This window comes from Gracilinanus agilis, chromosome 5, assembly GCF_016433145.1.
Source record: "Gracilinanus agilis isolate LMUSP501 chromosome 5, AgileGrace, whole genome shotgun sequence".
Lineage (NCBI taxonomy): Eukaryota > Metazoa > Chordata > Mammalia > Didelphimorphia > Didelphidae > Gracilinanus > Gracilinanus agilis.
Genome location: NC_058134.1, coordinates 20,541,727 through 20,559,201, shown reverse-complemented (window position 1 = coordinate 20,559,201; position 17,475 = coordinate 20,541,727). Strand labels below are relative to the sequence as shown.

Genomic DNA, 17,475 nt, shown 5'->3' with positions numbered 1-17,475 from the left:
CCGCCGCCCCAGGCCTGGGGGGAGGCGCCCGCCCGCCCGCCGCCGCCGCCGCCGGGCCGCCTGCCCCCCGCCCCCGGCTCCGCCCCCTCCCAAGCGACGCCCCACCCGCGACTCCCGGCAACCGCCGCCGCGCCCCCAGGAACGTGCCGCCGCCGGGGCCAAGTGCGAGGGCGGCGGGGGGTGGGTGGGTGGAAACTCTGGCCGTTGGTGTGCGAGGGAGCCCCGAGAGAGAAAAAAATAAGGCCGTCCGGTCCATTGCCGGCTGCTGACGTCTATTCTCTTTTGGCGTCACTGTTCGGCCTCCAGGAACCTACTTCTTCCCCACACTAATCTCTGACCTCCGAACTTCCCACCCCTCTGCCCAGCGAAGGTACAGTCCGCTCAGAAGGAACCAGGGCTGGCTGAACGGCTGACGGACAGACCTCTGCCCCGCCCCTTTCTTCTGCCTCTCCACCCCCTTGCTCCACTGAAGTAGAGGTACAATCCGTCCCTAGGGCTTGCCGCGGGCAGGGTGGGTTGATGGACAGGCCTTTCTAGCCCCACCCCCTTGCCCTCCAAGGTGAGCGGGCCTTGGACACAGTCCCCGCCCCTTCCGCGGGCCGAGCACTGATTGGCCGACGGCCGCAGCTGGTCTATGGTCCGCCCCCAATTGGAAGCGCCCTCCCTCTGGGACCCCCCACTGCGAACACGTGGTTCCTGGTTGGGGAAGCCGCTTCTGGGAATTGCTTTGTGTGTTTTGCGGAGAGCGCCTGGGGATATGGGTTAGTTTATCGGAAACTCCTCCGCCTTTGGGGCGGTGCCGTGTAAACGTAGGACGTAGGCTTTGGATTCAAATCTAGCCTCTGGATTAAAATTCAGACTCTGGAGGTAACCCTGTGACCTTGGGCGAGCCAGACCTCCTGTTTTGTCTCTCCCGTTTAGAGGTCTGGGGCTGTCTTTGCCCCCAACCTCGGACCTGGAACCTAGTAGGCGCCTAACTAATGCTTATTGCCCGAGCAACCTAACCTCCCTTGTAAAATTAGGAGGCTGGGCTGGACGAACCCCCCAAAGCGGTCTGGCTTCCATCCTGTGACTGAAGCTTGGATCCATGAGATGGGGGCATCCTGGGAGGGGACCCCCGCCCCGCCCAGCTGACTCTAGAACCCCTTGGTTTACTCGTTTTAATTCTTTGAGCGCTTATTAAGCGCCAGGTACTGTTATCTGTAAGCTAACACAGGACTCCTGGGTGAGCTTACAGATAAAAGTCATATTTTGCCGGGGGTCAGAAACGAATCCGCAGGAGTGAGCTGCCTGCTAAACTCAGAGAAATGTCAATCTACCCCTGGGTACCTTCCCCCAGCACTGCCCTCTGGCGCTAAGGAGACGAGAAAGCCTTCCAGATCCTAGACAGGCTAGTTCTCTTTTAGGTTTTTTCTCCCCCAGGCAGAACACACCCCATCTCCTTCGGGGGGGGCCTTTTTCTAGCCTGATTCTCACCTTCGTAGTCTCGGTCCAGGCTCTTCTAAAAATCGGGGATCAGAGCCGGACCCAATCTGCCCTGAGAAGACCTGGAAGAGGTAGCTGCCTCTGCCCCCACCTGCCATTGGCGGACTCACAAACCTATTTCCTTTAAATGCTAATGAAAAGTTCTCCAAGACTAATAAACTCGCTGGCGTAGGCAGGAGCCGGAGCCGAACCATCCCTTCCGCGAGGCTGGAGGTCAGATTTGGACCCCTGCTGGACACCTCCCGCGGTCCGGGGATCTCCCCCGGGGAAGCACGGGGAATTTTTAAACGGGGAGACCGATTGTCGCTGGAACAGGGAGGGGAGTCCAGGGTTTTGCCGGACAGAAATTGCTTTGTGACCCAGGGCAAGTCATTTCAGTCTTAAGATTTCAGTTTCCTCCTCTGTAAAGTGCGCTGGGTGGGCTGGGTGGGCTCTGACAGCAGAGCGGGCTCTCTACAGGTGTAAGCACAGAGCCTGGCGCATAATTAGTAAACGAGTTGCCTCGCCTGTCTCAGATTTCTAAATCCAACAGTCACCAGGTACAGTCCTGCTGCCCAGTGGCCGCGGGGACCCGAACCCTTGCCACAGCCCAACTCCCCAGAAGTTTACAGTCTGCTAACTCGGCGATGAAGGGAGGGAGGGAGAGGACTCGTAGCAGCCAAGGCTGGCTTCAGGGCAGGATCTAACGGGGGCTGCAATCCAGGCTGGGGAGGTGCCCTCTGCCTGAGGGAGAGCATTGCCTTCGGTGAGAAGGAGCCTGGAGGTCTGCCACACACACTCACCAATGTGACAGAGCCCTGTTGAGGGGTGGCAGATGACGTTAGCAATGAAGGAAATGAAGACCAAAGCGGGTATTTCAAGGCATGAGGGAGCAGTGGTGGAAGTGGGAGGGAAGATGCCCAGTTAGTTAGATGAAGGCAGGGGGCAGCTCCTAGCTTGGCAGGACCAGGAGATTCATCCGGAAAGGAAGGCTGGAGCCGGGCTTATAGGCTTAGGCAAGAGAACATCAGCCCATTCCTGCGCCCTGTTCCCCTCCCTGGTGTCCCCTGCCTTGGTGGCTCTGGTTAGAGTCCTCTTTCCATGCTCCCATTTCCAAGTGGTGTAAATAAAGGACGATTTGTCAGAGCCTCCCAGGGGAGGGAGCAGAGGACCTTCAACAAGGCCTTGGGGCATCAACCTGGAAAGGTGGTTGTCCAGAAGCATTCACAGGCCACTGTCTGAATGGGCTCCTCCGTGTGCCTCTGAGATATCCTTGTGTAGGGCTGACGCTGCTCTAGAGCCACCCAATTCTGTCCTAACTGCAGCTGGTTGTGGCTGAGTCTTCCAACTCCTCTGTGATCCCATTTGAGGTTTTCTTGGCCGAGATACTGGAGTGTTTTGTCATTTCCTTCTCCAGCTCATTTTAAAGATAGGGAAACTGAGGCAACAGGGCTTCAGTGACTTGCCCAGGGTCCCCAGAAGTGACCATGTTTGAACTTAGGTCTTCCTGACTCTAGACTTGGTGCTCTATTCATTGTGCCACCTAGTGTAACCCTAAGGGTTACCAGATTCGATTCATAGTTTGATAAGACTTAAAAGGCCCAACTTTCAAGTCAATCTGCCCTTGGAAGTAGAGCTATGAAATAAGAACAATTATTATTATTATTTCTCTTATGCCCTTCTCTCCTCTCCCTTGGCTCACTGCTCTACATTTCTAGGCAAACTTGCACCATTCTCTCCCTTTTTTCATGAGAGCTTTAAAAAATAGAGAGGAAGACTTTGTCCTCTTCTGAAGACAACAGAAGGCCCTCTTGCAAAGTTGACAGTTTGGCCCTTGCCAGAAGGACTATTACATTCAGAAAGGATCCTTTAGGTGAGAAAATGAGAAGCTCTGAGTTCCTGGAGAACTGGATACACACACTATGCCTGACAGTAAGATCTGTCCCATGATTGGTCTCCTTCCTTTCAATTTCATCTATTCAGCTGCTGTCAAATAGATATGGGGGGAGGAGAAGAGGGGGAAAGAGACAGACAGAAGGAGGGAGGGAGAGAGAGAGAGGCAGACAGACAGACAGACAGACAGAGGAATGGGGGGAAGGAAAGAGGGAGGAAGAGGGAGATCTGATTTCTTTGTTCCCCTTAAAAAATGTTTCCTCTCAAAAGTCTTCAGTGTGTCCCTCCATATGGCTTTTGGAATAATTTATCAGCTCTTCAAGCCTGGATTTTCTGGCTTCCACATTTTCCTCCAGTTAGCCTGCTAGCTAGCTCTTCCCTGTCCCCATAATTCTGCCTCCAAGCCTGTGCCCTGGTGGTGCTCTCTGCCTGGAATTCACTACTTCCTCCCCTCAGCCTGGTGGCATCATGAGCTTCTTCAGAAGCACAGCTTGGGCGCCTGACCTCTCTCTGGGTGGCACTTTCTCCACCTCTGTATGGAGCTGCAACAGGCAACCCGGTATTTCCTTCTTTGGGTAGATGCCCTGCTCTCCATTTGAATGGGTTATCCTCAAGGGCAGCTACTGTTTCCCTTTCCCAAGTGTCCTGTTATGCCTGAGCCCTAGGAGGCCATTTGAATAGAACTGGAATGATTAGGAGGCTTATGGACTTAATTCACTTAGTAGTGAACATACAGGATTATATATATGTGCAGCATATAGGGATTATCTAGGCCAATTTCATGGTTTGGTTGCCAAAACCTAGCCCTGATTCACCAAAGTTGGCACTGAGGGCATCTGAACCCAGCAGTCCCTAAACCAGTTCCTGAGGGTGAGCCCTGCAGTCCTGACTGGCATGGGGGGAGGGGGATGCAAACTTCCCCTGCCCGCCCACCTTATCTGGCTGCCCTCAGGCCATGCTGGCTACCCCAGCCAGCCACCCTGGAGGCTGCCACCTCTGCCTGGTTCTGGGAACGATAATCAAATCAAGTGCTTAGCCCTTAGTCTGGCCTAGTAGGGGCTGCTTTAAAATTGATGAGGGGAGAGAAAAGAATTGCCAAGGGACAGACCATTGCTTTAGCCACTCCCTCTCAGGGCTCTCCTCCGTGTCCTGGTGATTCGTCAGACCCTGGCTACCACTCCCTGCTAGAAGGGTGCCTCCCCCTTAGGGTATAAACTCCTGGAGGGCCCCACTGCCCAGCACAGTGCCTAGCAACCAGTTAGTGCTTGGTAACCTGAATGACTGGCAAGCAGGCGAGATTGATTTGAGTGAATGAACATTCATTTGTTTCTGTTCTCATAATTATATTATGAAATGAGATATGTTTTTAACATTCATTTTAAAAAATCTCTCCCTCCTGCCCCTCTCCTCCACTGAGAAGGTGTGCAATAGGATAATTATATGTGGGTAATCATATGTGGGAAAACCTCATTTCCATATTAGCCATGTTGCACAAAATACAAATAAAAAGCAAAAAACAAAATGAAAAAAGTCTGCTTCCATCTGCACCCAGAATTCATTAGTTCTCCCTCTGGAGGTGGGTTGAATTTTGCATCATGGGCCCTTTGGAATTGTCTTGGCTCAATGCCTCAATCATTGTGTCTTTCACAGTAGATCACTGTACAATACTGCTGTTCCTGGGTACAATGTTCTCCTGGTTCTGCTCACTTCACTTTGTATCAGTTCATAGACATCTTCCCAGATTTTTCTGAAAGCCTCCTGCTCATCATTCCTTCTAGCACATCACAATCATATGCCACAAGCCAGCCATTCCCCAGGTGCTGGATATTCTCTAATTTCCGTGTCTTTGCCACCATAAAAAGAGCTGCTATAAACATTTCGGTACAGATTACACAGGTCCTTGTCCCTTTTTTTTGATCTCTGGGATACAGACCTCGCTGGGGTAAATGGCATACACCGTTTTGTAGTTCTCTGGGCAAAGTCCCAAATTGTTCTCCAGAATGGTTGGGCCAGCAATGAACACTTACTGTGTGTCTGTGCAAGATATTCCACTCATTCCAATTCGATTTGATTAAATCACTTAGTAGGTGATTGAACAAATGAAGGAATGAGGGAATGTAATCAGTGCTAGGAGGTAGCAAGATTTAATTCAATAGTTTCTCCATAGATCAGATCAGAAGCCTTCTAGATGAGAGAAATAAGATTAGGCCTGATCAGTTCAGTTCGGTGACTGGTGTAGACAGGTGGAGTCAGGCCACTGGAGTAGAAATGTTGATTCAAACACAAGTTGGTGTGACCTCTCAGCCTCAGGGTCCTGGTCCTTAAAATGGGGATAATCATCATCGCACCTGGTTGTGGGGATCAAATGAAACAGCCTATATAAAGCCTTAGCAAATCTTAAAATCAATAGAAAAGCCAGTGATGATGATGATGATGATGATTAGCAGGCAAAGCCTTTATTCTGGCTTCCAAGAGGCTCAGAGTGAAAAATATGAAACCCCAGGAGGACTCTGATCAGTCTTCAGCACCCAGAGGACAAGGAACTTCTTCATGCCCCGAATTGGAGATATATCAGAATCCCCAGGCAGCCAAGAGATGCTTTTAAAGCGAGAACAAAGGACTTCTGTCTGACTTTGTTAACGTGACCTGCCTCCTCCTGCTCACACCCTTTACATAGTATTTATGAGGTGGGGAGCCCAGGACTTTTCACTGCCCGTGACCTTCCTGCAGAGCCAGGCAAATGACAATAGCTAGATCTGTGTTCAGAACCTTTTCCACTTGGTTAATCCAGGCAGGAATCCCAGTGACACCAAGACAAAGCCTAGGAGCAGTAGAGGCAGCAGAAAAGAGAAGTCATTAGAGAACTCTACATCTTACCTAGTCAGTCAACAAACATTTATTAAGGGCTTGCTGGAGTTAGATGGGCAGCCAGGTGATAGGGGAGTCAAGAAGACTCATCTTCTTGAATTCAAATCTGGTCTCAGAAACTTCCTAGCTATGTGACCCTGGGCAAGTCACTTAACCCTGTGTGCTGCCTCAGTTTCCTCATCTATAAAATGAGCTGGAGAGGGAAATGGCAAACTGCTCCAGTATCACTGCCAAGAAAACCTCAAAATGGGGACACAAAGAGTTGGACATGACTGAAAAGTGACTAAACAACAGAAAGTGCTGGTCACCTATAAAAAGGGATAAGGAAGAGAGGAAGTGCTCACATAGTTTCTGCTGCGTGCCAGGCACTGGGCTGAGGGCTTTACAAACATTGTCTCTGGATTTGGAATGCTAAGTACTGGGATAGAGAGAAAGGCAAAAACAAGTCCCCAGCCCCACATAATCCTTGCCCTCAAGGAGCTTTTAGGGAGATAGTCAATGCAAAGGCAAGGCCATGGGGAATGGAATGGCTTGTTCTTTTGTTATTCTGATGTTTCAGGCATGTCTGACTCTTTGTGACCTCCTCATGGTGGAGTGGTTGACCATTTCCTTCTCCAGCTCATTTTATAGATGAGAGAACTGAGGCACCTCCGGTGATGTGACTTGCCAGAGTCACACAGCCAGTAAGTGACTGAGGTCAGATTTGAACTCAGAAAGATGAGTCTCCCTGATTCGTAGCCCAGTACTCTGTACACTATGGTTCCATCTAGCTGTCTTGCACTAAGAATATTAAATTGACTAGTAGCTGGATTGATTGATGAGGACTTTGGTGGGAAATCACAAGTCTGGAAAGAAGGACCCAGATGGTGAAGATTCTGAAATGCTTTAAAAAGCACTTTAAAGGTGACCCTGGAGTTAACAAAGAGCCACTGGAGTTTGTTGAGTGGAGAAATAAACATGATCTAGATGACCAAGGCTCTAGGAGGACAATCACTTGAGAAAACGTTAGATTTAGATTTTGTCCAGCTCTTTGATTTTCTAGATGAAAAAAGTCCTATCCAGAGAGGGGCTGTCTTCACCCAAATCACCCCCTTGATTAGTGACCAAAGCAAAAGCCTGATTCTTAACCCACTGCTCCATCTCCCAAATCCCTCTCTTGTCATGGGCTGCCTTCCCTGTGGGTGGTTTTCCCTGCCTCATCTCTGGCTCTGACTTCCTTCAAGTCCTAGCTAAAATCTCAGCTTCTACCTGAAGGTGTGCCCCAGCCCACTTGGTCTGTCTGCCTGCCCTGTGCTGATTAGCTCTAAATTCCTCTCTATATAACTTGTTTGTGTATGTTTGCTTTACATATAGAGATATGCCTTCAAGCTGCTCTATTAAACTGTGAACGCCTTGAAAGCGCAGAATGATTGGATGTTTCTTTGCATTCCCAGCATTATTTTAACTGGACCTGCTTAATGACAAACTTTCTGAAGGGAGGGATTAGCTTTGGGTCCTAGTTTAGGGAGATGTTCTTCTCAATGTGAACCCAGCACCATGGAGAGAGCCTCTGCATTACCGTTTCCACTCTCTCTTCTCATTTCTGTGACTTAGGAATAAGTCCTCCAAACTCTCTGCTAAATGAGAGGCTTGTACTAAATGACCTCTGGGCCCCTTTAAGGCTCTACAATCCTTAGAACCAAACATTAATAATCACTTTAATGCATAAGACAGGAAACAGGATCTGACATTACAGTGGCAATTAGAAATAGGTGTCTTACTCAAACTGCAGATAGGATCACAACAATTAATATTTACAAAGCACTTTAAGGTTCATAAAGCACTTTATAAATACTAACTCATTTTATTTTCACAACAACCCTGGGAGGTGGATGCTAGTATTATCCCCATTTTACAGGCGAGGAAACTGAGGCAGACAGAGGTTAAGTGACTTAAACAGCTAGTGTCTGAGGCTGGATTTGAACTCAGGAGGTCTTCCTGACACAGTCCCTTCCCCCTCTAGTACTCTGTCCATTGCAAAACTTTCCCCCAATCTATTCCAGTCCTTCCAAGAAAGGATAAGTGAGGACTTAACTGAGGCTTTTTTTGACCTAACATTTCTCTGTCCCCAAAAGGCCCCTCAGAAGCATTTTATGTTAACCTGATTATTTTAATGGACTTTTTCTGGCCTCTTAAAGACACTATCACCGTAAATGAAAAACCCCAATCTATTTCCCATCCTTCTCAGAATAATCTCCCACTCCCAAATGTTTAGAGAAATCATGTCAGCACCTACTCATAAAAATAGCTCAGTTCTTTCTTGTCAGCAGCTGTGACTCCTGTTAGTAAAAGCTAAACTGTGCCTATTGTATTGGAGCCTCTCAATTAAATCAACCGTGGCTGGCAAGGGCTCCTCATTTTTAGAGTCTCCAAAAGTCCTTGGAATATGCCCCAAATAGAACTTCAAACAGTAGTTCTTGTACCAGGGGCCAGTGTTGGGAAATATAGCCACAAATTGACTTTTTAATACAAACTTGTGTGTTTGGGGTTGGGATGGGGAGAGGGAATCTCAAGGAGAGGCTAAGGTCCTTGGAATACAAGGCTATTTTAGAGAAAGAAACCTCAGTTTACCCCCCTGGGGAGGAAGACAGAGAACTCAAGACCATTTCTGGATTATTGCTGGGGTTACCTCTGGAACAGGGATCAGGGGAAGCCAAGGATGGGGAGGAACTTACTCAGAACTGTGAATGTCTGGAGGAAGGTTCACCTACTGTCTTAACTGATTATTCTAAAAGAGGAAGGTGTTACACTCATTGTTTCTCACTATGGAAGCAGTACAAATGATGCTACTGTCCTAAATTCTAATTATCGTTGTTGTTGGTTGTTTGATCAGACTCTTTCTGACCCTCTTTTGGGGTTTTCTTGGCAGAGATCCTGGAGTGGTTGGCTATTTCCTTCTCCAGCTTGTTTTACAGATAAGGAAACTGAGGCAAACGGGTCGCCCAGCTAGTGAGTGTCTGAGCCTAGATTTGAACTCATGAAGATGTATCCAATTCCAAGCTCGGTGCTCTGTCCCTTGTGCCCCCTTGCTGTCCATCCTACATACAGTTTCAGCTCTGGCCTAAAGTTTAAAACCACTTACACCCACATTATTTTTTCCCCTCATAAATAAAGAAGTTTTTCAGTCACATCAGTCCCCACAAGGAATTGTGGAAAGCACAATTGTGAAGATGGGATTAACTCTCCTCTGCCCATTTTTAGATTTAATCACCAGAATCATATACACCCCACTTATCTTTATGTATGGGAAGGTGTGTGACCCACGTGTGTGACAGTGGGTGATGAATCCAAGTCAACTTACTGCCCCCTGGGCAGTCCTAAGCAAAGCTTTAGCTGTAATTGGTCCATGTAAAGTGGAAGGAAGGCACAGGAAGTGACAGAAGGAATGTCTTTAAAAGTGGCAAGAACTTCCTGTGACCAGGTCTTTCACCTTCAACTTGATCTTTTTTTCTTTCCTTTTTTTTTTTTTTTAAACTCTTAACTTCTGTGTATTGGCTCCTAGGTGGAAGAGTGGTAAGGGTGGGCCATGGGGGTCAAGTGACTTGCCCAGGGTCACACAGCTGGGAAGTGTCTGAGGCCAGATTTGAACCCAGGACCTGCCGTCTCTAAGGTCTGGCTCTCCATCCACTGAGCTACCCAGCTGCCCCTAACCAATAATATTAAAGCATTTTGCTTGTTCCCCCCAACCTTAGATGGCACCAGCGACTACCCAAAGTCAGGGAGAATCTTCGTTTGTTCAAGCCACCAGAGCGTCAAATGGTCAGCCTCTTTGTGCAAGCTGGTGTTTGGCATAGACCCCCCGAGGACCTCTGAGGCAACAGTGGGAATGGCAGGAATGCAAGTGTAGCTCCTCCTGTCCCGGGTCCTTGGAAGTCAGGGATGACAAATGGCAGACACAGGAGCAGCTGCCCTACGGGCGCTTGGGCCAGCGCAGCCCAGCTGTCCTGGTTCGAGTCGAGGTCTGGGTGGCAGAACGTAGACCTGGGTCATGGGGGGAGCAGGCGGCAGGCACTGACGGGGATGCAGAGGGGAGATGGATGCTGCTGCTCCTCCATAACCGACTTCACGGAGAGCTTCAAGATTTGGGAAAGCCCTTGGCAGACCCCCACTGTTAGGATCCAGGTCTAGAGCCAGGCTGCTTAGCCGGGGGGGGCAAATGTACAGATACCCAGAGAGGTGTTTTGTCTTAGCATTTCGGCATATTTGGTTTCCTTCCAAAACGGTGTCGCTTCATTTTGCACTTAAAAATGATTCTGAGAAGGGGGTGCTTTCGGTGTTACAAATCTGACTGCCCGAGGGCTCCAGGAGACACACACACACACATACACACACACACACACACACACACACACACACACACACACGTGCGAGCTTTAGAACCCTTGATTTGAGAGGACCTTTGGGAGAAATCTAGTTCAATCTTATTGTTGAGAAAATGAGGCCTCGTGGAGTTAGGTGACCTGATCAGCGTCCTCCAAGTAGCAAACATCGGAGGCAGCGTTGAGCCCAGATCATAGGACCATAGGGGCACCGTGGCAAGGACCGCCTCATTTTACAGATAAGGAAACTGAGGTATTGGGAGATGACTTGCTCAAGATCACAGCAGTTAGGAATGCGAGAGATAGGTTTTGATCTCCAGAACCGATTTTGAGAGTCCCTAACAACCCTGTGAAGGGGTAACCTCATCCCCATTTTACAGATGAGAACACTGAGGCTTAGAGTTTGTGATTCATCCAAGGTTTCACAGGCAGTCAGCATCTGAAGTCAGATTTGAACCTAGGACTTCCGGACTCCAGTTTATTCATGACACCGTGCCTCCTCATCCCTTCCCATCAAGAGCTTCTCTGAATTTAGTGAAGCTGATCCTTTGGGGAGAAACATATATTCTTTTTTTTTTTTTTTTTTTTTTAAACCCTCACCTTCCGTCTTGGAGTCAATACTGTGTATTGGTTCCAAGGCAGAAGAGTGGTAAAGGTGGGCAATGGGGGTCAAGTGACTTGCCCAGGGTCACACAGCTGGGAAGTGTCTGAGGCCAGATTTGAATCTAGGACTTCCTGTCTCTAGCCCTGGCTCTCCATCCACTGAGCTACCCAGCTGCCTCTGAGAAGCAAACATTCTAATTAGAGACCTCTGAGTTTTCCCTCCCTGATAGAGCCCGGCAGGGCCCATTCTGCCCCAAGGTGGCTCCCAGCACCTTCGTTGTAGGGTTGGGTTTTCCATGACTAAATAAATAAGATTTAAGGGGATCATGATAGGTGCCTCCAAGTGATCTGAAGGACCATCTGCAGAAGAGGGTGACCTCCTAGGATTGGTCTGTTTGGCCCCTGGGCAGACGGGGGGACCAGAGAAGGGCCACATGTTGTAGAGAGAGTCAGGAGAAACTTGCTACCCATTAGGATTTTTACTCTAGAGCTGAAAGAGACCTCAGGTCACAGGGTCCAACCCTTCATTTTACAGAAAAGGAAACTGAGGCCAGGGAGCTGGAGGGACTTGTCCAAGGTCACACAGGAGGTGAGAAAACTGGGTGAGAAAATTTGAGGCCAGGGACTGATGGCAGAGCCAGTTTTCTTCCTGGACGGGGGAAAGCACAAAAGTAGGGAGGTACAAAGGAGATTCTTGTTTAATCACACAATTGGGCAAGCATTTATCATGGCAACTTGGAGACAGAAAGGTCCCCGTTCAAATCCTGCCCCTGACATGCTGCAGGATGCTGATGGAACTTCTCTAAGCCTCACCTTCCTCATCTAGAAAGTGGGGACATTCACGGATCTCACAGAGGTCTTGTGAAGGTCAAAAGAGAAACTATAAGTAAAGTGCTGAGCAGAGCGCCGGAGCAGAGCACTGAGCAGAGCACCGAGCAGAGTGCTGGAGCTGAGTGCAGAGCAGAGCGCTGGAGCAGAGCACAGAGCAGAGCGCTGGAGCTGAGTGCTGGAGCTGAGTGCAGAGCAGAGCACAGAGCAGAGCGCCAGAGCAGAGCACAGAGCAGAGCATGGAGCAGAGCGCTGGAGCTGAGTGCAGAGCAGAGCATGGAGCAGAGCGCCAGAGCAGAGCACAGAGCAGAGCATGGAGCAGAGCGCTGGAGCTGAGCGCTGGAGCTGAGTGCAGAGCAGAGCACAGAGCAGAGCGCCAGGCCAGCGTCGTCGGGATGCTTCCTTCTTCTTACAGCATCTCGAGTCTTCTCGTGACCCAGAATCTTCAGCTCTTCAGGTCCCTCCATGCCACGCTGGGCTTCTCTCTGGGATGTGTGGACTAAGAATGGCCGATGCCTTTGGTTAAGGGCTTTCCAGTGGGCCTGACTGTACGGCCATGAAGTCCCTCCTCCCTGGGCCCGGCAGACGCTCCATGAACGATCCATGTAACTCCAGCCTAGCAGGATCCTCGTCAGGCCTCCCGCCGGGTTTGGGGCTCCTTGGGCGGATGAGAAGTTCAGTCCCTGCGCTGCTCCCCATCTGGGACCGGGGGCCAGTCTGCAAGATGCCCTTCCTAGCTCTGAATCCTTCCATCTTTCAGAGGGGCCGTGACTTGGACAGGGTCACACAGCCCACCAAGAGGCAGAGGCGACGCCTGGAGATCTGGCCGGCGGTCAGTGCCATAGCTGGGAGGATAGTGTGAGGGGGCTGCCAGAAGGCTTCTCTGGCCGGAGGGGAGTGTGGGAAGGAGGGAAAGGATCCCAGTGCGGGCTTTCCAAGTCAAACATCTGCTGGGGCTCCATGGGGAGGCCGGAGGGAGGCAGCTGGGTGGAATGAGGGCAGGGCATGGCCGGACATGCAGCTAGAGAAATCCCATTAGCGAGTTGGAGGACAGACTGGATGGAGGAAAGGCTGGCCTGGAGGCTGCCCCTAGAGGAGGGCATGGAGGCAGGAGATGAAAAGGCAGAAGTTGGACCCGCCTGCAAACAGGCTGGGTTCAAGCCGGCCACAGACAGGGTGAGAGAGGCGAGCTCCAAGGCAAAGGGAGCTGGTTCGTCCTTCAGTGGTGTCCGACTCCTCATGACCCCAGTTAGGGTTTGCCATTTCCTTCTTCAGGTCATTTTACACATGAGGAAACTGAGGCACACCGGGTGCCGGGACTCGTCCAGGGCCACGTAGCCAATAAGTGTCAGAGGCTGTGTATGACCTCCGGAAGAGGAGTCTTTCCGACTCCGGCCCAGCACTGCATCCACTGGGCCCAGGGAGACTCCAAAGCTAGTCTCAGAGCCGCCTTCCATGTGAAGCCTTTGCTGAACTCTCTCCTTAGCCCAGACTGCCTTGGGGCAATTTATACAATATTTATAGAAATATATTATGCACTATTTACTTATTTTAATATAACACATCCATAACATTTCTTTATAGAAATATAACATGATTTATTATTTGTGTAATATAAATATAGATAATTTAGCAAATCTGTATTTATGTATTATTTTTATATAATATTTTTATTTATACAATATATAACATTGGTTATTTTATACTATACATTTATAGAATTTATTTTATTCAATACATTTGCATTTATTTATATAATATATTGTTTATTTAACATGTGTATATAGTATTCATATACTATAAATGCATATAATTTATTTTTAAAATAAATATGTATTCACATAATTTAAATGAATGTATTTATTATTCATAAGAGATGTATATAAATGATTATAAACATCAATTTGGATTTACATAATTTAAATGTATATATTTATTATTCGTATAATAGCAATGTATATGATTTGTTTGAAAAATAAATTTAAGTGTATTTGCATAATATATTTTACTTATATACTTTCTTATTTATGGATTAGGGTTGAAATTTATATAATATTTACATAATAGAAAATTTAAAATATGATTTGGATTTATATAATATTTACATACTAGAAATTAAAACTACAAATAACTATACCTATAAGGGCACACCCTTGTGTGTTTCTAAAGTCTTTCTGACTCAGTTTACTTCTCTGTATGCTGCTTCTCGTCCCCTCTAAACACCATTCCGTGACTTCTTTTGACATCCTCACCATTCTTTTTGAATGTCTTGGCAGCTGCCCCGCCAGTGATGAGGTGTAGCGATGCCCCTACAGCTCCTCCTTGGCACCTGGTGCCCCCTTGGTTGGGAGCTGGAACAGGTTGCCATGGTTTCCTTCTGCTTTCCAAAGGCCACAAGCACCTTCTCGGGCTTCCCCCCTCCTCGTCTGCTTGGGTCACTGGTCCCTGGCGCCATCTTCCTCGGATTAGAGTTGGCCTTGACTGCCCAGGCTGATGAGGCTGCTTAAACCCATAATCCTTATCTCTGGGGAAAGCCTAAAGGTGAGAGGAACCAAATGGAAAATAGTCTTCCATTCACCGGCTTTGAATGGGGGGGAGCCCGAGATGTGGGTTCAAAACTCTCCTCCTTCTTTTGCTCCCTTTGTGGCGATGGGTTCGCCCCTCTTCTTCTCTGGGCTTCGGGTCCTTCTCTCCAAAACTGGATTTTAACACGGAAAATGCTCCGGTCGGTCGGGGGATTCCAGGACTTGAGGACTGCGGGCTTTGGCGATCCAGCAGGAGCGAGGCAGCTGTTGGGAAAGGCCACACTGACATCTAGTGATGATAAATCGCACTGCCGACAAGCCCCAACCCCCAACCCCCCATGGGAACCAGCCACCGGCCACTCAGCCCCCACATGCCTCCCACTGAACCGCTGAAGAGGGAACTGCTAGGCTCAGAGACCAACCAGGATCTGCTCAGAGGTAACGGAGAGCCAAAGGGCACCCCCAAAGCTCCCATTGTACAGGTAGGGAGACTGAGGCCCAGGGAGGGCCCTAAGTGGAACCCAGGTCTTCTTTGCACGGTACCAGATCCAGCGAGATTCAGTGATTTGCTCAGGGACATAATGGGCTTTAGAGGGACAGGGACCGTCTCGCCCTGACCCTTCATTTTACCGTTGGCCCAGGGAGGGGGGAGACTCACCCAAGGTCACACGTCTGATGAATAGAAGAAGAACCAGGGTCTGAAGCTCCGCACAGGGGCGGTCACTCCCCCACAAAGCCGGAGCCGGAGCCCGGCTTCTCTCAGATCTCCCCGATTTTCCACCCCTCAATAAGCCCCTCCATTTCAACATTCCTAATCAATGAGGCAGCTATTACTTATACAAATAATCTCTCATATAGTTTTATATTATACTATAAATAACAAATACAAATAATAATAACATATAATAAATTGAAATCAATATGCATTTAACACATAATAAATAGACGCAACAGCAAAAAAAAAATTAATATAAATAAATAAAAAGATTTCTTATTCTCCTACTACGTGCAAAGCCTTGAGGATACACAGACGGGCCAAAGACATTCCTGGCTCTCAAAGGAGCCCCCACGAGTCTAATCAGAAATTTATAGGAACTGCATGAATTTAGATGCAGGAGAACCTGAAGGAAAACAGCCTCTTAGAACAGGAGAGAAACCTCAGCACTTACTCCTTGGCCAGTTTCCGGGGTGGGAATAGTGGTCACTCGGTGGAGACTTTCAATAGCAAAAAGCAGGACCAAAATAAAACAAGTTTTTCCCTGTTCGCCATCTTTTTGGGGGGCCAACATGGGACTTGGGAAAGTCCCTTTGCTGGATTCCCTCCAGAAATGCCCGTCCCAGCCTTCCGAAGTGGCTGGGCTACTCGGGTGGCATGAAGGTGGCCATCCTCATAGGAATCCGGCTATATCACCCTTTTGTTGGCTGGGAAGTTGGCTCCCTCCAGATGTTTTTTGGGCTTTTCAGGATCTGATAAATGGGGATCTTTTCAAAGTATTCTGGGTCTACGTGAGACCTCAGAGCGATTCCTTTGGCCCTCAGCACCTCGAACGAGCTGTCCCTGCTCAGGAAGGGCTCCCAAAGGGGATGATGCTCGAGGTGAGTTTTCAAAAGGAACTAGAGAGAACTAAGAGGTCAACGAGACCAGCTCCTTCCCTTAACAGCGTAAGAAATGGAGGAAGGTCAAAGAGGTCCAATGACTTGTCACCCAGATAGTGGTAGGACTCGAATTTAGGTCTCGTGACTCTTTCCTCTTCCCCATGATGCTTTTTTTTTTTTCAAATGTCTTTCCTTCTTAAGCCATGGAAGTCATTAAAACGAGCATAAATCACCCACATGTGTGGCATCGTCAGCCCCTTCTCCCCTCTCAGATTTCCAGCTCTTGCCTTTTTTTGCTTGTATTTTCTGTGTAGCCATTTGGCAGGGGAGAGACCATCTGCCTCTGGGGTATGTGAATGAAGAAAGGGCCTGGAGCAGGGCCCTGAGAGAAGCATTTCCTACAAGGCTACACTCTGGACATTCTCTGGCGGCTCCCTCCAGCCTGAGAATCGCCCTCCGCTCCGACTTGTCCCTCTCTGTGATGGCTTCTCTTAGAACCTCTTAGAACCTCTCTTAGAACCTCTTAGAACCATTTAAGGAGGATGCCCTGGCCGCCATCTTCATTCATCCGGAGGCTGCCCTCAGGTCTTCCCCTCCCATGTTCCCTGCTCAGGGCTCCTTTGCTCTTCCCTTTCCTTCCCCTCCCCACTCTCCCCCTTTTGTGTGTTGTCTTCCCCATTAACCTCCTTTCTCATTTGATTTGTATTCCTAGCTTCCCAGGCCCGGCACAGCGCTTGGCACACAGTAAGGGGTAAATAAATGTTGGGTGACCCACAAACGGAGGCCAGCTTTACCTGCCCTACTTAAAATAAGTGATAAGATGCGCCAGAGAGGGAAGCCAACTCCATTGTTGGCTTAGCTGGGAATAAGGTGTCAGAAATGCTGGTCAGATTGGCCGAGGCACTTGGCCCTGCCCTCTGGGGACTATAAACCAGGGAGAAGCCCACTGGTGGAATGTCCCCAAAGAGATCAAAATAAAGTCACTGCACTTGGACACAGCAAAGCATTTTACCGTGATTTCTCTCGTTTAACCTCAGGATAACCCTGGGAGACGTCTCCTCTTTTTTTTTTTTTTTTTAACCCTTAACTTCTATGTACTGGCTCCTTGGTGGAAGAGTAGTGAGGGTGGGCCATGGGGGTCAAGTGACTTGCCCAGGGTCACCCAGCTGGGAAGTGTCTGAGGCCGGGTTTGAACCCAGGACCTCCCGTCTCTAGGTCTGACTCTCCATCCACTGAGCTACCCAGCTGCCCCACAGTCTCCTCTTCTTGAGGATGGTGGGATCAGAGTCTGAGAGCTGGAGGGACCTCTGAGGTCAGTTAGTCCAGGATCCTCCTTTTAC

The 17,475-nt window shown here is 48.9% G+C and overlaps 1 protein-coding gene across 1 annotated transcript in view; it reads right to left on the bottom strand.

Annotated features, from left to right (window-relative positions):
- The window catches only part of ZNRF2 (zinc and ring finger 2), a 47,354-nt gene extending 33,883 nt beyond the window's left edge, over positions 1-13,471 (bottom strand). The window contains exons 1-2 of the mRNA XM_044678870.1: positions 13,322-13,471; positions 12,810-12,897 (exon numbers count right to left, since the gene is read on the bottom strand). Of these exons, the coding sequence (XP_044534805.1) occupies positions 12,810-12,897; positions 13,322-13,471 (238 nt within the window). The remainder of the gene's footprint in view (positions 1-12,809; positions 12,898-13,321) is intronic.
- Positions 13,472-17,475: the final 4,004 nt, after the last annotated feature.